Genomic DNA, 22,588 nt, shown 5'->3' on the forward strand with positions numbered 1-22,588 from the left:
GATGTAGAGTGCCGACTTTGTTATGGCAACGCCATCTTTGCACGATATTGCAACCTGAACCACAAAAACGGTCGTGTTTGACATTGTTGGACGTACCTTCATTCGATGAGTGGCGGGAACACGTAACGCACCCAGGAACATTGTCGAATATGATTGTTTAGGTGGTCCAGGTGTTGTGTTGAGAGGAGGCATAATGCATAATGTTTCATGGGTGTAGTGGCCTCCGAGCCTTCGAACACAGTACACTCACCCGTCAATGTTATTGTGATTACGCCTACCCCATGTGCGTCTCTTCACGGATGCATTCGATCCTGACTTCATTTTTATGGATGACAGCGGGTGGTCGCATCGAATATCGCGGCTGGAGCAGCTCATAAACGAGAGAATTTCGGCGAACGGAATGGCCTGCAGAGTCAAAACCCATCGATCTCGTGTGAGATGCGTTCGGGACAGGTACTGCAGCCCATCCACATGGACCAACGACCATGCAGCAGTTGTAAACCGCATTGCTAGAAGAATGGAACGCCCTACCAGAATAACTCCGTACCAATCCTGTGGTTGGCATGGCGCACGTTGTACAGCAGCACGCATAGCTGTCCGTGGTTATCACATTAGCTCCCAAATTAGCTTCCATGTCCTTAAAATATCAATTCACAAAATGACCCAAGTCCCTCCACAAGTAGTAATTACGAAAAATAAATAAAGGGAAATATCTAGTATAGAAAAAGAAAAGAAAAGGAAAATTTAATTATAAAATTAGAGACATGGGAAGGGGGAAAAACAGTAGAAAATATTAAAATATTAGTTTCCCAATACGTAAGAAAATCAATATTATAGTCATAGAACGTAGGTCTGGGACACCAAAGATAGTGTTTATTAAAGTATAAATAGCCATACGTTGTAATTACGATACTCCAGTCTCTAGTCTGTTCTAGTTCGGAAGTTATTTAGGACGTACAGCTTTAAAGAACAACAACTGGGACTTTATTAAACGGGGATCAAGAATAGGTCGTGACATTGTTATTGAGGATGGTCAATTCAAGACTTTAATTTGGACATTTACCAGATTAGATAAACGGGAAGGTGAATAGTAATCTCTTTGGCTTTAATGTCAATTCGTGTGAATATTTAAACGCTTTACTGAATTGAGAGTTTTAACCGGATTCGGACTTTGAATTGTGATAGTGGGAAACTTTAACTTCACGCGACTAGTGGTCATAGTTAATGACTGTTTGCGGATATTAAATAAAAATAACTTATTTACCGAAAGTGACAGGATATTATCTAACATCTCTGATGCTAGCGGGAATCCTACTTAGACATCTAATTAAAGACCTTTCTTGAATGAGATCGTATGAGTGAACCTATTTATAAATAATTCTTGTCAATAAACTGACGTTGTTAATTTGAAACATAATACAAGTCTTGAACATTAATTTAACTTAGATTAATAAACGTTAAGGTTACGTGATCTATGCCAAGAACAAACTAGCGATTCGTAACTAAAACAACTGAACGAAAGAAAAAGTATCGTCGTCTGTAAACATTGATAGTAAAGCTACTAAAGATTTTTTCTCTCAGAGTTGGGAAGCCTATACGTGTAGTGATCCACGTTTAACATTGTGTTTTAAAAGTAATCAAACTGATACTTAGCCGGGACAATATTAAATAAACCCTTCAATGACAGTCAATGCGTAGAAAATAAAATCAAACTTTCACCTATTAGACGAAAAAGCGAAAACAGAAAAAGGGCTGCTACACACACTCCCTAACATAAAGCATGTCCAATATTAGATAACGTCCACAGGACCAAAATAAATGGCGGTGACGCCAGTACAATTACTGTCTTTAAATAAAACTGTCATTTAAGTTCGTCTCGCTGAGTATTTCTTTCAGTTACCTTATGTACTATACTGTAGCACTTCTTGCCTTCTATGGTCCAAGTTTCGTATAGCTGTGTTACTTGGCAGCGACAAATCGTGAAAAAAGATAGTTTCGCGCGTAAGTTTTGCACACAAGAGGATAGATCAAGACAACTAAATTTACGTCATTTAGCAATGGCTATAGATCTGTCTAGTTGTCAACATTCTTTACAAGAAACAGAGAGGAAAGATCTTGCCCCTCCGCAGTAACAGACATGTCTAAAATCAACTGGATATAAACGCAGGTCACCCAACAAATTAGCCAACTCTTTAATCTCGGAACTATAAAACTTCAATTTATGTAAGAAACATCACAGTTTATATCTCACTTAACTGCAAGGAGGAAACGGATTTCTTTAATTTACACACTGAAGAGCCAAAGAAGCTCGTACAACTGTGTAATATCGTGTAGGTCCCCCGAGAGCACGCAAAAGTGTCGCAACACGACGTGGCATGGATTCGACTAATGTCTAAAGTAGTGCTAGAGGAAAATGACACCATGCATCCTGCAAGTTTGTCCATAAATCCGTAAGATACGAGGGGGTGGAGATCTCTTTTGAACAGCACGTTGCCAGGCGTCCCAGATATGCTCAACAATGTTCATGTCCGAGCAGTTTGGTGGCCAGCGGAACTGTTTAAACTCAGAAGAGTGTTCATGGTGGCCACTATGAAGGGTGTTACTGGAGCCACTCTGTAGAAATCCTGGACGTGTGAGGTCACAATGTCCTGCTGGAATTGTCCAAGTCCGTCGGAATTCACAATAGACAGGTGACCAGACAGGATGCTTACGTACGTCTCACCTGTCAGAGTCGTATTTAGACGTATCAGGTTCCCACATCGCTAAACCTGCACACGCCCCACATCATTACAGAGCCTCCACCAACTTCAACAGTGCCCTGGTGCCATGCAGGGTCCATGGATTCATGAGGTTGTCACCGTACCCGTACACGTCCATCCACTCGATACAATTTGAAACGAGAGTCATCCGACCGGCAACATGTTTCCAGTCATCGGCAGTCCAATGACGGTGTTGACGTACCCAGCAAGGCGTTAAATTTTTTGTCGTGCAGTCATCGAGGATACACGAGTCGGCCTTCGGTTCCGAAAGTCCTTATCGATGATGTCTCTTTGAACGGTTCGCACGCTGACACTTGATGATGGCCTTGCACTGAAACTGCAGCATTTTGCGGAAGAGTTGCACTTTTGCCACGTTGAAGGATTCTCTTCAGTCGTCGTTGGTCCCGTTCTTGCAGGATCATTTTCCGGGGATTTTATGTTTTACCGGATACCTGATATTCATGGTACACTCGTGAAATGGTCGTACGAGAAAATTCCCACTTCATCGCTACCTCGGAGATGCTGTGTCCCACCGCTCATGCGCCGACTATAACACCACGCACAAACACACTTAACTCTCGATAACCTGCCATTGACCAGCAGCAACCAATCTGACAGCTGCGCCAGGGTCTTGTTGTCTCGTATAGGCGTTGCCGACTGCAGCGCCGTATGCTGCCCGTTTACATATCTCTGTATTTGAATACACATGCATATACCAGCTTCTTTGGCGCGTCAGTGTACAATAATTTATAATGTAGGGATCGCTTACTCATTACAATGTTCACATTGCCGGTTTCGGCATCTGCATCTGTGAAGGTACAAGTTAACTGGAATTTTTACCGAGGGAAGGCAACATTACAAGCATCCCAGTCACAGTTTACGGCATTTCGGTGTCAAGGCGTTCACAGTATTGTTAATGTGGCCCAAACATGAAACCTGCTCCGTTCTTATCTCAAGAAATTGTGCTTTGTCAGGTCTAATTGTCTTCCATTTCTCTCGCTACTTCTTGTTCCGTTATGCTTCCCGATGCGTAGAGCTGCAAAATCTTAATTCAGTTATGGAAGTAAAACTGAAGTTTTACATCCCGCCGACGAAGGTGTCATTAGTAACAGACCACAAATTCGGATACGGGTGTGGTTTGGTGGTGTGGGTGTGAGCACGGGGGAGGAGGGTGATTATCAGCCTTGTCCTTTCCAAGGGATGTAACCTAGCATACGCCTTTAAGTTATTTAGTGTAACGACCAAAATTTGGTTGGGAATGAACACTTCTTAAAGTGAGAATTACGTTCAAGCTTCATTCATCTATTTTATATAATCACTAAAGAACGCGGACATACCCTAACTTCGATTGACAATATAACGAAACAGAGGATGGTTATAATTAAAATTTCTTTGTAGGAGTCAGTGTAGACAGAGAAATGTTTACCGTATGGAAATTTGTGGTAAGGACTATAGGACCAAACTGCTGAGGTCATCGGTCCCTAGGCTTACGCACTACTTAATCTAACTTAAACTAACTTAAGCTAAGGAGAACACACACACATACACCCATTCCCGAGGGAGGATTCGAAGCTCCGAAGGGGGGAGCTGCTGGAACCTTGACAAGACGCCTCAGACCGCACGGCTACCCCGCGCGGCTTACCGTACGGGTATCCAACTTTATAGGAATGATGTTCAGACTGTGAGCTGCAGGACTGGCGTTGTCAACAATGTTAGTGTCATGCCTTGCCGTTAGGTGTCTGTGCTGGCACAGCGACGTAGGGGTGAAACACAAACATCAGTGGGCACAACAATTGCAGACAATCTACATGAATCTGGACACGATGAGAAGGGCTTCACTGTTTTATCACAACAACAGCAATAGTGCTGCTGCTCTTCGCGAATATCGATACATTAAGGGAATACTGAGTTGTCCTGATTTCGCAGAAAATTTCTCCTGGAAGCAGTCGATGACTAACTGCGCCACAAACTGTTGAAGAAGTTACTGTGCCATGGCTGACAATGCTGGACGCAAGTGCGATCTCCAAGTAGTGCACGAACTGTGTCACCACCGCTTAACATTTCATGGTCCATCTTTCGAAAAATGTTGCGAATAACTGTGAAATGGTATCTCTAGTGAGGTCCCAGACTGTCGTTGATGCAGATGGTCTAACCTTGTGCAGTGTTTGTAACCTGGGATCGTAAACATGGTACGCAATTAATAAACGTTACAGTCTCATGTGGAAATTAAAATGTGTTACTTTTAATGGTTTATTCGTTATTGCTCTTTCGCATGTTCCTATAAATGTTTCCACAAAGCTTCTACGATCACTTCTTTTTCTTTGGGGCCCTCTCAAGCACCGAAAGTTTAATTATATTCACCATTTAATTTCGTCAGTAGATACTTACCACTCTCCAACAAGAACATCGACGGAAGATAGCTATTATTAAAAATCTACATTGCTGATAATTTCCCGAGTATTTACAGCTACACTGAAGCTCAAAAGAAACTGGTATAGGCATGCTATTCAAATAGAGATGCATGTAAACAGGCAGAATATGGCGTTGCGGTCGGCAACGCCTACATAAAGAAACACGTGTCTGGCGCAGTTGTTAGATCGGTTACTGCTGTTAGAATGGCAGGCCATCAAGATTTACGTGAGTTTGAACGTGGTGTTATAGTCGGCGCACGGGTGAAGGAACACAGCATCTCCATGGTCGCGATGAAGCGGGAATTTTCCCGTACGACCATTTCACGAGTGTACCGTGAATATCAGGAATCCGGTAAAACATAAAATCTCCGACATCGCTGCGGCCGGAAAAAGATCCTGCAAGAACGGGACCAACGACGACTGAAGAGAGTCCTTCAGCATGGCAGAACTGCAATCCTTCCGCAAATTGCTGCAGATTTCAATGCTGGACCACCAACAAGTGTCAGCGTGCGAACCATTCAACGAAAAATCATCGATATGGGCAACGGAGCCCTTGATGATTGCACGACACAAAGTTTTACGCCTCGCCTGGACCCGTCAACATGGACACTGGACTGTTGATGACTGAAAACATGTTGCCTGGTCGGACGAGTCTCGTTTTAAATTGTATCGAGCAGATGGACGTGTACGGGTGTGGAGACAACATCATGAATCCATGGACCCTGCAAATCAGCAGGGAACTATTCAACATGGTGGAGGCTCTGTAATGGTGTGGGGCGTCTGCAGTGAGCGATATGGGACCCCTGATACGTCCAGATACGACTCTGACAAGTGACACGTACATAATCATCCTGTCTGATCACCTGCATCGATTCATGTCCACTGTGCATTCCGACGGGCAGTTCTAGCAGAACGATTGCTGCAGAGTGGCTCCAGGAACACTCTTCTGAGTTTAAACACTTCCGCTGGCCACCAAACTCCCTAGACATGAACATTATTGAGCATATATGGTATGTCTTGCAACCTGTTCAGAAGAGATCTCCACACCCTCGTACTCTTACGGATTTATGGACAGCCCTGCAGGATGCATGGTGTCAGTTCCCTCCAGCACTACTCCAGACATTAGTCGAGTCCATGGCACGTCGTGTTGTGGCAGTTATACGTGATCGCGGGGCCCTACACGATATTAGGGAAGTGCACCAGTTTCTTTGGTTCTGCAGTGTATATACTAACGGATCTGCAATCACAGGCAATGACGGAGCGCGCTGCGCGTTGCTATGCCCGAGCACCGGTTACAAGGAACTGACTTCCTTTCTCATTGCGATTTCTAGTTTTTGTGCGCAAGTCGCAGCTTCACTTTCAGCCTTCATATTACTTACAGAACCTCACAACAAAATATAACCTGAATTTAAGGGATTTAATAGGTTGCTCCAAGATATCTAGAACCAGCCCGACTCAAGAAAAATAATCCATTGCTAATGAAAGTTATGAAAGCCACCAAGCAAATCGAAAATCTTGGGAAGAACTCAAAACTTATGTCGATCAACGAACAAGCGGCCATTATTTTCATTGTGTTGGTTGATTCTTTGCCGACGGACTAATTGTGTAAATGGTTCTCGGGCGAGACGTCGGATGTCATCGTGAAATTACCACACACTATATCATCGTAGCATCTGACCCATATCTTCAGTTACACCATGAAATACTGTGGGAATCTCACCTGCAACGTCTAGCTAGAGATCAATTTTTACATTAAATATAATGAAATGTAGGTGACCTGGTGAAGGCCTACACTCAAAACGGCATATTTATCATCGACGCGCTTCAAAGGAAAATATTATTAACACACACAGCAGCGAAACTTGGAGCCACGCTTATTCCTCTTCCAGAAAAAAATAGACACGAGACCGGAATCTCTGAACTGGTTACTCACCATTGCCGCCACGTCGCCGCTACACCTCTTTGTCTCCGCGAAGGCAGGCGCGCCCTGGAACACAAGACGGGAGGGCAATGAGGAAACACAAGTAGCAAGCCCGCATCACGCGTAGATTGAGAAAACGAATCAGGCTCGTTTGAAAGTACCACCACGCAGTCACCGACTTGTCCGACACGGGAATGCTTATTTAAGCAGAGAACAGTATAATAGTTGCACGAAATTTCTGTCTATCGCCGCGCGGTAAGAGGCGCCTTGCCACGATTCGCGCGGCTCTCCTTGACGTAGCTTCGAGTCCTCCTTCCAGCATGCGTGCGTGTGTTGCCCTTAGCGTAAGTTAGTTTGATTAAGCAGAGTATAAGCCTAGGAACCGATGACCTCAGCAGTTTGGCCCCATAGTAACTTACCACCATCCACTTCAACACTGCTGGCCATTAAAATTGCTACACCAAGAAGAAATGCAGTTGATAAACGGGTATTTATTGGACAAAAATATTATACTAGAGCTGACATGTGATTACATTTTCATGCAATTTGGGTGCGTAGATCCTGAGAAATCAGTACCCAGAACAACCACCTCTGGCCGTAATAACGGCCTTCATACGCCTGGGCATTGAGTCAAACAGAGCTTGGATGGCATGTACAGGTAGAGCTGCTCATGCAGTTTCAACACGATACCACAGTTCACCAACAGTAGTGACTGGCGTATTGCGACGAGCCAGTTGCTCGGCCACCATTAACCAGACGTTTTCAATTGGTGAGAGATCTGGAGAATGTGGTGGCCACGGTAGCAGTCTAACATTTCCTGTATCCAGAAAGGCCCGTACAGGACCTGCAACATGCGGTCATGCATTATCCTGCTGAAATGTAGGGTTTCGCAGCGATCGAATGAAGGGTAGAGCCACGGGTCGTAACACATCTGAATTGTAACGTTCTCTGTTCAAACTGCCGTCAATGCGAACAAGATATGACCGAGACGTGTAACCAATGGCACCCCATATCATCACGCCGGGTGATATCCTAGTATGGCGATGACGAATACACGGTTCCAAAGTGCGTTCACCGTGATGTCGCCAAACACGGATGCGACCATCATTATGCTGTAAACAGTATTCATCCCAAAAAATCAGGTTTTGCCATTCGTCCACCAAGGTTCGTAGTTGAGTACACCATCGCAGGCTGTCTGTGATGTAGCGTCAAGGGTAACCGTTACAGCCATGCGGATAAGATGCCTGTCATCTCGACTGCTAGTGATACGAGGCCGTTGGGATCCAGCACGGCGTTCCGTATTACCCTCCTGAACCCACCGAATCCATATTCTGCTAACAGTCATTGGATCTCGACCAACGCGAGCAGCAATGTCGCGATATGATAAACCGCAATCGCGATAGGCTACAATCCGACCTTTATTAAAGTCGGAAACGTGATGGTACGCATTTCTCCTCCTTACTCGAGGCATCACAACAACGTTTGACCAGGCAACGCCGGTCAACTTCTGTTTGTGTATGAGAAATCGTTTGGAAACTTTCCTCATGTCAGCACGTTGTAGGTGTCGCCACCGGCGCCAACCTTGTGTGAATGCTCTGAAAAGCTAATCATTTGCATATCACAGTATCTTCTTCCTGTCGGTTAAATTTCGCGTCTTTAGCACGTCATCTTCGTGGTGTAGCAATTTTAATGGCCATTAGTGCATTTATCAACAAAATACGCCCATCGTTCTGCAGGATTTGTCACCGGGAAAAATGGCGCCATTTTGTGTATTTGGCCACTTAAACTGTCCATCCAATGAGAACTAGGGGAGGAAGACTGTAAAAATGCACTCGGTGTTGCACTTCTTACCTAAAGCTTAACATAGAAGCTTCCTTTCTTTCTTTTTTAAATAAAACTGGTTGACTGAGCAACCCACTGCCAAATCGCCACACCCTCCACACACGTCGAATAGTAGTTTGGACACCCAGATATGGGCAGCAGACAGAAGCGTTGTGATCCCATGGCGTCTCCTCCACCAGCATCAGAACATGTATGAAGCCCGCTGCGTGTTTCCGTCACTGGCAGGGGAGTGCAGTGTGGTTTAGCGTCCTCTCGCTCTCCTTACTCGCCGTATGGCGATTCCGCCCTCCCAATTAACTGGATAGGTTGTTTAATTCTTGAATTTTAATCATGTCACTTATAAGTGAAATCTTCGAAGTACAGTTCGTTAATATACCAGAGGAATGCAGGCCTCTGCGTGTACTTCACTATAGCGACCTTTAGCAGCGATAGGTCCTTTCCATTAACAGCCACATTCGTTTTCCGACGTTTCCTTGTATTGATTACAAAGTTTGAGAATGGACTCTTATTGTCCTCCTGCCTGCCGATTGGCAATCGCTCGTTTCACTGATGGTGGCAAAGGCAAACAGAAAAAATTTGGAAATTTGTGGTAAGGTCGTATGGGACCAAATTGCTGAGGTCATCGGTCCCTAAGCTTACACACTATTTAATCTAACTTAAACTGACTGACGGTAAGGACGACACATACCACCCATGTTCGAGGGAGGACTGAAACCTCCGACGGGGGGAGCCGCGCGGACCGTGACACAACGCCTGAGACCGCGCAGCTATCCCGCGCGGCGACAACACAAAAATAGCTTCGTTGTTTCTCTTCATGCTGGATTACTTTGTACGCCGGGTTTAGTATTAGGTTGTATTTCAGAACCGTTTCAGTCCGGCAATGTAGCAGTTTACAGATCAACGTCGTATGAACAGCACTTCAGGGACGCCAAAATTTTAGTTAATCTGCTGTTGACTGATTTTTCGTCGCTTCTTGGCAGGACAACATAATTAAAAATGAAAAACACAATATTTTGTACGTTCTACTGCATTAATTTTCTTAGCTAACCGGTATTCGGCTTGCAATGCTACAGGCTGGCCATTCGTATAATAATTAGTATTGTATCTACAGGGTGTTTCAAAAATGACCGGTATATTTGAAACGGCAATAAAAACTAAACGAGCAGCGATAGAAATACACCGTTTGTTGCATTATGCTTGGGACAACAGTACATTTTCAGGCAGACAAACTTTCGAAATTACAGTAGTTACAATTTTCAACAACAGATGGCGCTGCGGTCTGGGAAACACTATAGTACGATATTTTCCACATATCCACCATGCGTAGCAATAATATGGCGTAGTCTCTGACTGAAATTACCCGAAACCTTTGACAACGTGTCTGGCGGAATGGCTTCACATGCAGATGAGATGTACTGCTTAAGCTATTCAATTGTTTCTGGATTCTGGCGGTACACCTGGTCTTTCAAGTGTCCCCACAGAAAGAAGTCACAGGGGTTCATGTCTGGCGAATAGGGAGGCCAATCCACGCCGCCTCCTGTATGTTTCGGATAGCCCAAAGCAATCACACGATCATCGAAATATTCATTCAGGAAATTAAAGACGTCAGCCGTGCGATGTGGCCGGGCACCATCTTGCATAAACCACGAGGTGTTCGCAGTGTCGTCTAAGGCAGTTTGTACCGCCACAAATTCACGAAGAATGTCCAGATAGCGTGATGCAGTAATCGTTTCGGATCTGAAAAATGGGCCAATGATTCCTTTGGAAGAAATGGCGGCCCAGACCAGTACTTTTTGAGGATGCAGGGACGATGGGACTGCAACATGGGGCTTTTCGGTTCCCCATATGCGCCAGTTCTGTTTATTGACGAAGCCGTCCAGGTAAAAATAAGCTTCGTCAGTAAACCAAATGCTGCCCACATGCATATCGCCGTCATCAATCCTGTGCACTATATCGTTAGCGAATGTCTCTCGTGCAGCAATGGTAGCGGCGCTGAGGGGTTGCCGCGTTTGAATTTTGTATGGATAGAGGTGTAAACTCTGGCGCATGAGACGATACGTGGACGTTGGCGTCATTTGGACCGCAGCTGCAACATGGCGAACGGAAACCCGAGGCCGCTGTTGGATCACCTGCTGCACTAGCTGTGCGTTGCCCTCTGTGGTTGCCGTACGCGGTCGCCCTACCTTTCCAGCACGTTCATCCGTCACGTTCCCAGTCCGTTGAAATTTTTCAAACAGATCCTTTATTGTATCGGTTTTCGGTCCTTTGGTTACATTAAACCTCCGTTGAAAACTTCGTCTTGTTGCAACAACACTGTGTTCTAGGCGGTGGAATTCCAATACCAGAAAAATCCTCTGTTCTAAGGAATAAACCATGTTGTCTACAGCACAATTGCACGTTGTGAACAGCACACGCTTACAGCAGACAGACGACGTACAGAATGGCGCACCCACAGACTGCGTTGTCTTCTATATCTTTCACATCACTTGCAGCGCCATCTGTTGTTGAAAATTGTAACTACTGTAATTTCGAAAGTTTGTCCGCCTGAAAATGTACTGTTGTCCCAAGCATATTGCAACAAACGGTGTATTTCTATCGCTGCTCGTTTAGTTTTTATTGCCGTTTCAAATATACCGGTCATTTTTGAAACACCCTGTATCTTCTACACATATATAATGTCCTATGTCGTGGTCCCATTACCTTGTTTGGGCATATCTAGGGAACTATTGCAGGGATTTTGATAGGTTCTCGCTAACATATAGACCGATTCACGGGGAAGGTTTTGTACGTAATTAATAAATATTTCGTGCAAACTGGATGATCTATGAAAACGATGCCACTGTCATCCAGTGGTGAATGGTAGAACTCCTCAAACGTCCATACAAATATAAATTAAAATGTGGCGTATCGTTTTTCTGTCTGTATGTGAAAGCTAATCAGCTTAACTGCTGTAGGGATTTCGATGCGATTTTTGCTAATACATACGCTTTGTGAGTACAGGAGACAGGCGTAAGGCTGCCGACTGTAGTACCGGGGCTGGTGGGACCTATTGCCAAATTCCTGAACAACCTGTTATAATGGACGTATCAGATATTAAGCCTGTAAGAACAGATTATTTGGTATAGAGTTGTTCTTTAATGCAGGGTAAGGTCATACAGGGAAAGTAGCGCACACCAAACTGGCAAGTTGGGCGGCCGACAAGTGGCTGTCACTCGCGCCGACTTCGTTGCAGTCGGCCAGACCAGTAAAACAGTAGCTCACAGCCACTACCACTGCCATGATATCTCTCTCCAAAAAGTGCCTTCTGAGAACTTTTCTGGCGCGCATAGCTGGACTCGTTTAAGTTATGTGAAACTGACGATATTTAGATGGCTAACGTTGTTTTCCGAATTTAACCCTTTCGGTCATGGCGTCCTCATGTAAGGACATACCACATAAATGCTTAATACATTAAAAGTCGTTAAATTTTACCATTTATGATTGTTGTACTCATATTCCACAAGCAGAGAGTTTATTTGAGAGCGGTGTCGACATCTCGTGTCAATCTGTGGTACCACAAAACAAAACTGAATGCGCACAGTCACACAGACGCTCCCCAGTGATCTTTGTACCTTCCCTCAGCAGGTTAATATCTTCTGTGTTTAGGTAAAAAAAATTATTTGTGCATAGAAACGTGCATTCTTGACGGTGACATATTTATAACTTTACGCTATCTCCAAATGAGGACATTGTGATTGACAGGTTGTAATAGCATAGAACTTTAGGATATTATTTCGCTGTCTTTTTAGTCATCTTACGGTGATTTCGCAATGCCCCGATCTAAGATAGACGAAGGTCACTTACAGAAGAAGAAGTTTAGAGCTCCTTAATTCATCTGAACTTGACGATGTATCCGATGATCCTGAGAACAATGATGGAGGTAATGTTAGACGTTTTATACCATACGGTATGCTGTAAGCTGAGTAGCCTAGACGCAAAGCTCGCTAACTGCATGGTAAGTGACACTGAAATAATCACGAAACACTCTTCCCATCCAAACGACAATGAACTGGCAGCGAGAATGTTATCGTTGCGTACGAATTTGTTACAGCGCAACCAGTGTAAAACTGAATAAGAAAAATACCTACTGTAATCGTAACATACTGAAAGGTAGCTTTGAATGTCCATATTGGTAAGTCTATGTCTGTTCACGTGCAGGGCGACAGCCACGCCTATCGGGCATTTAGCGGGCTTTGCACCCGAAGACAACGTGCAGTTAGCTGCTTTTGAAACCGAACACGATTTTCAACAGCCATGTTTACTCATGCAATTGATATTGCATGTGTAAATTCATGGAGTGCGTACAAGAAAAACGCATCAGAATTAGGTGTTCCTAAAACCTTAGGGCAACTGTGGTCGAAGTACTGACAAAAATAGATAAGCCAGCTGCCAGAAAAAGGGGGTGTCGCACTAGTGAGAGTCCAATGCCATCTCCAAGGACTTCAAAACGAGTCAATGCGGAAATTCGTCCAGAATGTGATGTTCGTGTGGACAACGTTGTGCGGCTTCCAGTGGTCAGTGACCAAAAAAAAAATCATTTGACAGGTGGAAGAAATCGGATTTCAAAGGCAAAAACCAAATTTTTATGTTAAAATGTAACATTCTCTTGCGCCTGGATGGAAAAAAATGTTTCTTTGATGATCATTCTTCACAGGTGTCAAACTATAGTTTATTTATATAATCATTAGGTAAGCTTTGTTTAATTTATGTATTTTGATGAAATAAAATCAAATAAAATACTTTGAGTTTTCTACTTCTGCCGACCGCGGTGGCCGTGCGGTTCTAGGCGCTGCAGTCCGGAACCGCGGGACTGCTACGGTCGCTGGTTCGAATCCTGCCTCGGGCATGGATGTGTGTGATGTCCTTAGGTTAGTTAGGTTTCAGTAGTTCTAAGTTCTAGGGGACTGATGACCTAAGATGTTAAGTCCCATAGTGCTCAGAGCCATTTTCTACTTCTACTGCACCCACTTGAACACAATGTCCTCATTTGGGGACGCATTGTATCCCCCCTTGGGGGGCAGCTAGGAATATACATCTGAAAAATCATAATTTAATTCGAAGAACTGGACAGCAAAGCCATGACTTTATTCATGAAAAAATAATTCGTGACAGAAAGAGTTAAATAAAAACTCCAGGCAGTGACCCGTAAACGAAATTATCGTTACGGCTGACAAGTAGTCCGGTCATACACATCTGCACTGAGGTGACACAAGTCATGTGTGATGCTGAAGTTTTTTACTGCATGAACAATTTTTCTTTTCATTGTTCTGTGGGTGGGTATCAGCTATAAAAAGTTTCGAAGGTCTGTCAAATTACGTGTAAAGTGTGCTGGACGCCGCTCATTTTCAAATAATGTATGAATACACAGTGAGGTGACAAAAGTCACGGGATGGCGATATGCACATATTTAGTTGGGGATAATAGCGCGTGCACAAGCTAAACAAGGGCAGTCCATCGGCGGATCTATCATTTGTACTCAAGTAATTCATATGAAAAGGTTTACAACGAGATATGTTGCCATGACGGGAATTGACAGACATTGAACGCGGAATGTTAGTTGAAGCTAGACGCATGGAACATACCATTTCGGAAATAGTTAGGGAATGCAATATTCCGAAACCCACAGTGTCAAGAGAGTGCCGAGAATACAAAATTTCAGAGATTATCTCTCACCACGGACAACGCAGTGGCCGACGGCCTTCATTTAACGACCGAGAGCAGCGGCGTTTGCGTAGAATTGTCAATGCTAACAGACAAGCAACACTGCGTGAAACAACCGCAGAAAAAATGGTTCAAATGGCTCTGAGCACTATGGGACTTAACATCTGAGGTCATCAGTCCCCTAGAACTTAGAACTACTTAAACCTAACTAACCTAAGGACATCACACACATCCATGCCCGAGGCAGGATTCGAACCTGCGACAGTAGCAGTCGCGCGGTTCCGGACTGAAGCGCCTAGAACCGCGAGACCACCGCGGCCGGCAAACAACCGCAGAAATCAATGTGGAACGTACGACGAACATATCCGTTAGGACAGAACGACGAAATTTGGCGTTAACGGGCTATGGCAGTAGAGGACCGAAAGTTCCTTTGCTAACAGCACGATATCGCCTGCAGCGTCTCTCCTGGGCTCGTGGGCATATCTGTTGGCCCCTAGCAGACTGGAAAACCCTCGCCTGGTCAGATGAGTCATGATTTCAGTCGGTGACGGCAGGGTTCGAGTGTGGCGAAGAAGCTACGAAACAGTGGGCCAAAGTTGTCGGCTGTGGTCACATGGAATGGACTGTGCGAACTTGTCATTGACTGGAAATGATTATGTTCGGCTATTTGGAGACCATTTGTAGATTTCATGGACTTCATGTTCTCAAACAACGATGGAATTTTTATGGGTAACAATGCGCCATGTCATGAGGCCACAGTTGTTCACGATTGGTTGTATGCAAGTTCTGGACGACTGAAGCGAATTATTTGGCCACCCAGATATGAATCCCATCGAACATTTATGGGACATATGGAGAAGAAAGTTCGTGCACAAAATCCTACACCGCTATTATGGACGGCTATAGAGGTTGTATGAGTCAGTATTTCTGCAGATGACATCCAACGGTTTGTTGACTCCATGTCACGTCGAGTTGGCCTCACTACGTCCGGCATAGTGAGTTCCGTAACTTTTTTCACCCGTGCTAAGCCGGAGAGGGTAGCTAGTTAAAAATAAATAACCATAAACATACAAATTGTCCCCGTTACATGTTAATCATATTTCTATCTCACTACCAGTGTTTAAATACTAGCAAACAGAATAGAACAAATTATCAAGAAGCAATGATTTTACATGATATTCAAAATATGATCTACGGAATCTCTACTTTTTATACTATCGGACATGTGATCAAAATTCTTTATGGCTGCACACTGAAATCCTTTCTGAGCCACTGACAAAGAAGGAGCGAAGGCATTTTTTTGCGTTGTAGGTGTGAAAGTCTACTCTTCTCAAACTGTGACGGGCTTATTTATTGACATTGTTTTTGGCGAATACATTATTGTGCAGGTACATTAAGATGTCGAACTTATATGCAAGGTGCCTACATAATGACTACGTGAGCACCTCATATTAGTTCCTTCATTGCTTCTTTGGCCTTGGAATTCTACAAAGAAGATTCTGTTCTGTTTTGTGATATTGGAAGATTTTTTTCTAATAAAATATGATGGTTCACAGTACATTGAGCTGCATTAAGGTCCACGCAGACAGCTTCCATAGTACAGTTTCTTCTACACACATCTTTTATACTTTTGGCCCCGTTTATTACTTCAGGTGTGCATTACAGCCTGATCTCGTTCTGGACTCAGAAATGAGCCAACCTTTTCCAGTAATCGTTGCAAGATTAGCTTATACAACCCCTTGTAGCAAATAAATCCGCAAATTGTTTTCAGAACTGTCTCTTTCTCTACCAGGTTTTAATATAACTACAATCTTAGCGCGTCAGAATGAATCTTTCACTCTGCAGCCGACTGTGTTCAGAAACGTTCTAGCATATTACAACTGCCGGACTGGGAAACGAACCCAGGACCTTTCCTTTCGCGGGCAATGTTCTTCCCGGCTGAGTTATCCAGGAAAGACTCCTGACCGTCTTGCAGCTTCACTTTTGACGGTAACGCCTAGTTTTCAAACTTCACAAACGCCTTCCTGCTTACCTTGCTGAACTAGCACCCCTGGATAGTAGCCACAAGCTAGAAGAGATTCTGTCAAATTGATAGATCAATCAGTAAGGGCATGTCCCGCAAATGGCAAGGTTACAGTTTTAATTCTAGTTCCGGCACACAGTTTTTATCTGCCAGTAAGTTTCAACCCTAGCTTTCTGAGCATTTTTGGCACCCAGCAGAATTAGACGCAGTTGTTAAGAAAAAAAAATTCACACAATCATCTAGCATCACAGAGCGCTTTTGTGGCTTATTTCCGTTTTCTGGATTACACGGTGCTACATAACAGAATTCTTGAAAGCATCCGACCATGCAACAGTAGCGTTCGAGATGCGCTGGGAAAATCCAGCCAGCGCCTAAAAACGTGCGTGGTTACTGCCCATTATCCAGTTTTTTAATGCTTCAGTAAAGTAAACGCTGTTACTGAGAGTTACCGTCCCAGGACTATAACAAAGTTCCATCGTTCAGTTCCGTGGGAAGCTGCCAAGTGAATACACGTCTCTGGCCTTGAAGGCATCTGCGTGCTCAAGACTTTTCCCTCCTGCACACTACAGTTCGACAAACTGAGTAGGTCTGCAGAAGAAACAGGCAAAGAAACTGTCAGGGAAGGGAGATAAAGCACTCCAGGCCAAAATGAGGTTAAAACAAGTATAGCATTATTGGCACACGAAATCGAGAAAACGCTAGCACGCAACTCAAACAGAAGTGCGTGAAAACTGCACAAAATCAAATTCCTTTACAAAACGGAAAAATACATCATTCGCGGAATGGAGATTGAGAACAGGCAGAAAAATCTCGACACAAAGTATTCAAAATACTGAATAGTAGAAATAAGATGTGCATGACATATTCCTGGTAACTACACTGAACAGCCAAAGAAAATGGTACACCTGACTAATATCGTGTAGGGCCTCCGCGAGCAAGCAGAAGTGCGGCAACACGACGTGGCATGGACTCGACTAATGTCTGACGTAGTGCTGGAGGGAACTGACACCATGAATCCTGCAGGGCTGCCCATAAATCCGTAAGAGTACGAGGGGGTGGAGATCTCTTCTGAACAGCGGTTGCAAGGCCTCCCAGATATGCTCAATAATGTTCATGTCTGAGGACTTTGGTGGCCAGCGGAAAGTATTTAAACTCAGAAGAGCGTTCCAGGGGCCACACTGTAGCAATTCGGGACGTGTGGGGTGTCGCATTATCGTGCTGGAATTGCCTAAGTCCGTCGGAATGAACAGTGGACATGAATGAATGCAGGTGATCAGGCAGGATGCTTACGTACGTGTCACCTGTCGCAGTGGTATCTAGAAGTATCCAACTGCACACGCCCCACACTACTACAGATCCTATACCCGTACACGTCCATCCGCTCGATACAATTTGAAACTAGGCCCGTAAAACTAGGCAATATGTTTCCAGTCATCAACAGTCCAATGTCGGTATTGACGGGACCAGGCGAGACGTAAAGCTTTGTGTCGTGCAGTCATCAAGGGTATACGAGTGGACCTTCGGCTCCGGAAGCCCATATCGATGATGTCTCATTGAACGAGTCGCACGGTTTGTTGATGGCCCAACACTGACATCTGCATAATTTGCGGAATGGTTACACTTCTGCCACGTGGAACAATTTTCTTCAGTCGTCGGTGGTCCCGTTCTTGCAGGATCTTTTCCCGGCGGCAGCGATTTTGGAGTTTTTATGTTTTACCAGATTTCCGATATTCACGAAACACTCGTGAAATAGTCGTATGCGAAAATCCCCACTTCATCGCTACCTCGAGATGCTGTGTCCCATCGCTCGTGCGCCGACTTGGACACGACGTTCAAACTCAATTAAACCTTAATAACCTACCATTGTAGCAGCAGTAACCGATCTAACAACTGCGCCAGACACTTATTGTCTTGTATAGGCGTTGCCGACCGCAGCGCCGTATTGTGCCTATTTACATCTATCAGTATTTGAATGAACCGGCCGGTGTGACCGAGCGGTTCTAGGTGCTTCAGTCTGGAACTGTGCGACCGCTACGGTCGCAGGTTCGAATCCTGCCTCGGGCATGGATGTGTGTGATGTGCTTAGGTTTAAGTAGTTCTTAGTTCTAGGGGACCGATGACGGCAGTAGTTAAGTCCCATAGTGCTCAGAGCCATTTGAACCAATTTGTATTTGAATACGCATGCCTATACCAGTTCAAAAAATGGCTCTGAGCACTATGGGACTCAACTGCTGAGGTCATTAGTCCCCTAGAACTTAGAACTAATTAAACCTAACTAACCTAAGGACATCACAAACATCCATGCCCGAGGCAGGATTCGAACCTGCGACCGTAGCGGTCTTGCGGTTCCAGACTGCAGCGCCTTTAACCGCACGGCCACTTCGGCCGGCCCTATACCAGTTGATTTGGCGCTTAAGTGTAGAAAAGAAGTTTCGAAATCAATTAGATAAACATAAGGGCAACATGCTAACAATTAACTCCATGAAACTGAAGAAGACATCCAAAAAACAACACTAGGATTTTTTCTGATCATTTGAAATAAAGCTTAATGGGTATTTGCGCTAATATCTGTGCTTCAGGAAGAAAAATAGGTAGCTGGTATTTAACAACCAAGAAAACTGCAAAGAGCTAGAAAGCTTTGCATATATATCAGTTTGAATGAAAATGGCGATTTTCAAGCACGTTTCAGATCGAACAGATCTTCGGCAGAACAAATTTTAGTTCTGAAACTAATTCCCAGACATCAAAAAATTTATAATACACTCATGATCAGAAAAAATGGAACACCTTGAACGGCTACAGATAGGACGTTCATATTCACAGGACTTGTATATTAGCATGTTCTGCAGAGATGATTAGCATTTGAACCATGTCGGTCCGCGGGTTCAATGTCAACACCGACACCATTGTACAACACCACCTACCGCTAAAATGTGCCTGGAGCTCTCGTTCTCGCTATGAACAGAAGGTAATGGATCAGTGTGCCTTGAGCAGACGTGCAAAAAAATGCTTCAAATGACTCTGAGCACAATGGGACTTAACATCTGAGGTCATCAGTCCCTTAGAACTTAGAACTACTTAAACCTAACTCACCTAAGGACATCACACACATCAATGCCCGAGGCAGGATTCGAAACTGCGACCGTAGCAGTCGCGCGGTTCCGGACTACAGCGCCTAGAACCGCGTGGCCACTGCGGTCGGCGCAGACGTGCAGGATGCCTCGCTCACGTAAGCGCGAAGTGTACTGTCAAATCAGTGAGCTTGAAAGAGAACGCATTATTAGCATGAGTAAGAGATGCATCCGTCCGGAAAATTCCTGCTTGTGCGTGACGAAGTGTTTCGGCAGTGCAATGGATGTGTGCAGAATGGTTCACGGAAGATCGTAGAACGCGACGAGACGGGGCAGGTCGCACCACCCAGACCCCCCCTTCCCCCCCCCCCCCCCCCCAAAAGAAGATCGACACATCCGAATGGCACTGCAGGACAGATCTACATCCTCCTCGGCTCTGGCGCAACGCAGCAATAGTGTAACACTTCCTACACTATCAGGGGTGACAGCCCGTCGCCGTTTATTAGGGTATGGGTTATGTGCGCGTCGTCCACTCTGCACATACTTCTGACGAATGCACGGAAACACGTTAGACGACAATGGTGTGTCCAACGACGTCACTGGGGACAAGAATAGCATCAGATAGTATTTTCGAAAAATCCATGTTCTGTTTGTCTGAAAATTATGGCCTTGTTTTGGTTTGCCGCAGTCAGGGGGACCGGCCACACAGTGACTGCAATCGCACAAGACATACAGCGCCAATTCAAGGCCTTATGGCGTGGGGTTCTATGGAATACAACAACAAATCACAGTTGGTGCGAGTCCAGGGCACTGTAACCAGTGAGACCTAAGTGAATGACGTCCTGCGACCTGTAATCATACCCTTTCCGCACAACACCCCAGACGCCATTTTTCAGGAAGACAATGCACGACCACATGCTGCCGCACGAACAAGTGCCTTCTTTTTTTTTTGTTTTTTTTTTTTGTGGTTTTAGGGCGCAAAACTTCTATGGTCATTAGCGCCCAGCCCGTGACGTAGGAAACAGGAAAAGAACGAAATTTAAAATCAGCAGCAAGGGGAACAAAGTCATAAAATTTGAGAAACTAAAGGCAGAAGGAATGCTTAAAAATCCACTATAGAAATGGGTTGGTTGTCCCCCAAAAAAAAAAAAAAAAAAAAAAAAATCAAATGACTGACGTCATTTCACTGTCACTAATAAACTGTAGAACGCGGTCAGCTGAGCGCGTGTCATCTTCTAAAATCAACGATAGATCAGGCGATAGCTGTATACGGGAGCGTAACGGATTAAAATAGTGGCATTCAATTAAAAGTTGTCTGACCGTCCACAGCTGAGAGCAGTGGGGACAGAGTGGGGGAGGATCACCGCTTAAAAGATGTCGATGGCTAAAAAGACAGTGCCCTATCCGGAGTCTAGCTAAAATTACCTCCTCCCGACGACGCGTTCGGGAGGAAGAGGTCCAAGCGCAAGGAAGGGCTTTCACTTCCCGCAATTTATTATGGGGAAGTGTTGACCAATGCGCATGCCATAAATGAGCAACTTGGCGACATAAACCGCTCCGTAGATCGGTAAACGGAAGAGACTGAATAGCTGGCCGAGGAAGAGAGACTGCGCCGCCTCATTCCCACAGATACCAGCGTGTCCCGGGAGCCAGAGGAACGCCACTGAGACGCCCCCCAGGTGGAGCAAGCGCAGACAGTCCTGAATCCGGTGGACCAGAGGGTGCACAGGGTAAAGAGCTTGGAGACTTAGGAGAGAGCTGAGAGAATCTGAGCAGATTACGTACTGTATCCGCTGATGGCGGCGGATGTAGTGGACAGCCTGGAGAACAGCGTAAAGCTCCGCAGTATAAACCGAACACTGGTCGGGAAGCCGAAAGTGATTTGGGGTGTCGCCAACAATATAGGCACTCCCTACACCTAACGATGTTTTCGAGCCGTCGGTGTAAATAAATGTGGCTTCCGTCATTTGTGCACATAGAGCAGCAAATGCCCGACGGTAGACAAGTGTAGGGGTACCATCCTTGGGAAATTGACATAGGTCTCTGAGCAAGTCGATCCGGGGACGGAGCCAAGGCGGTGCTGTACCCCCAAGTTGTCAAGAAGGTTTTAGGAAAGCGGAAGGAGAGAGAATGGAGCAGTTGACGGAAGCGGACTCCCGGGGGTAGTAGGGAGGAGGAGCGGCCTGCATACCCGACATCAAAGGAGGTGTCGAAAAAAAGGTCATGGGCTGGATTAGCAGGCATGGAAGACAGATGGCTAGCATAACGACTCAGAAGGACTGCCCGCCGATTGGACAGCGGAGGTTCAGCAGTCTCAGCACAAAGGCTTTCCACAGGGCTGGTGTAAAAAGCTCCAGACACTAAACGTAATCCACGGTGGTGGATAGAGTCGAGACGCCGAAGAATAGACGGCCGAGCAGAGGAGTAGACTATGCTTCCATAATCCAATTTCGAGCGCACTAAGGCGCGATAGAGGCGGAGAAGGACCACTCGGTCCGCTCCCCAGGAGGTACCATTCAGGACACGGAGGGTGTTAAGGGAACGCAGACAGCGAGCCGAAAGATAGGAAACGTGGGAGGACCAGCACAGTTTTCTGTCAAACATAAGACCCAAGAATTTAGCGACGTCGGAAAACGGAAAGTTGACAGGACCTAGATGTAAGGAGGGCGGAAGAAACTCCTTACGTCGCCAAAAATTAACACAAACGGTCTTACTGGGTGAGTAACGGAAGCCGGTTTCGATGCTCCACGAGTGGAGGCGATCGAGACATCCTTGAAGACGTCTTTCAAGCAGGCTGGTCCGTTGAGAGCTGTAGTAGATCGCAAAATCGTCCACAAAGAGGGAGCCCGAGACATCAGGAA

The 22,588-nt window shown here is 45.2% G+C and overlaps 1 protein-coding gene across 1 annotated transcript in view; it reads right to left on the reverse strand.

Moving 5' to 3' along the window:
* LOC124552582 (all trans-polyprenyl-diphosphate synthase PDSS1) overlaps window positions 1-22,588 on the reverse strand; it is a 737,622-nt gene that overhangs the window by 423,327 nt on the left and 291,707 nt on the right. The window contains exon 2 of the mRNA XM_047126903.1: window positions 7,104-7,157. Coding sequence (XP_046982859.1) covers window positions 7,104-7,157 — 54 coding nt within the window. The remainder of the gene's footprint in view (window positions 1-7,103; window positions 7,158-22,588) is intronic.

Source organism: Schistocerca americana, chromosome 10, assembly GCF_021461395.2.
Source record: "Schistocerca americana isolate TAMUIC-IGC-003095 chromosome 10, iqSchAmer2.1, whole genome shotgun sequence".
NCBI lineage: Eukaryota > Metazoa > Arthropoda > Insecta > Orthoptera > Acrididae > Schistocerca > Schistocerca americana.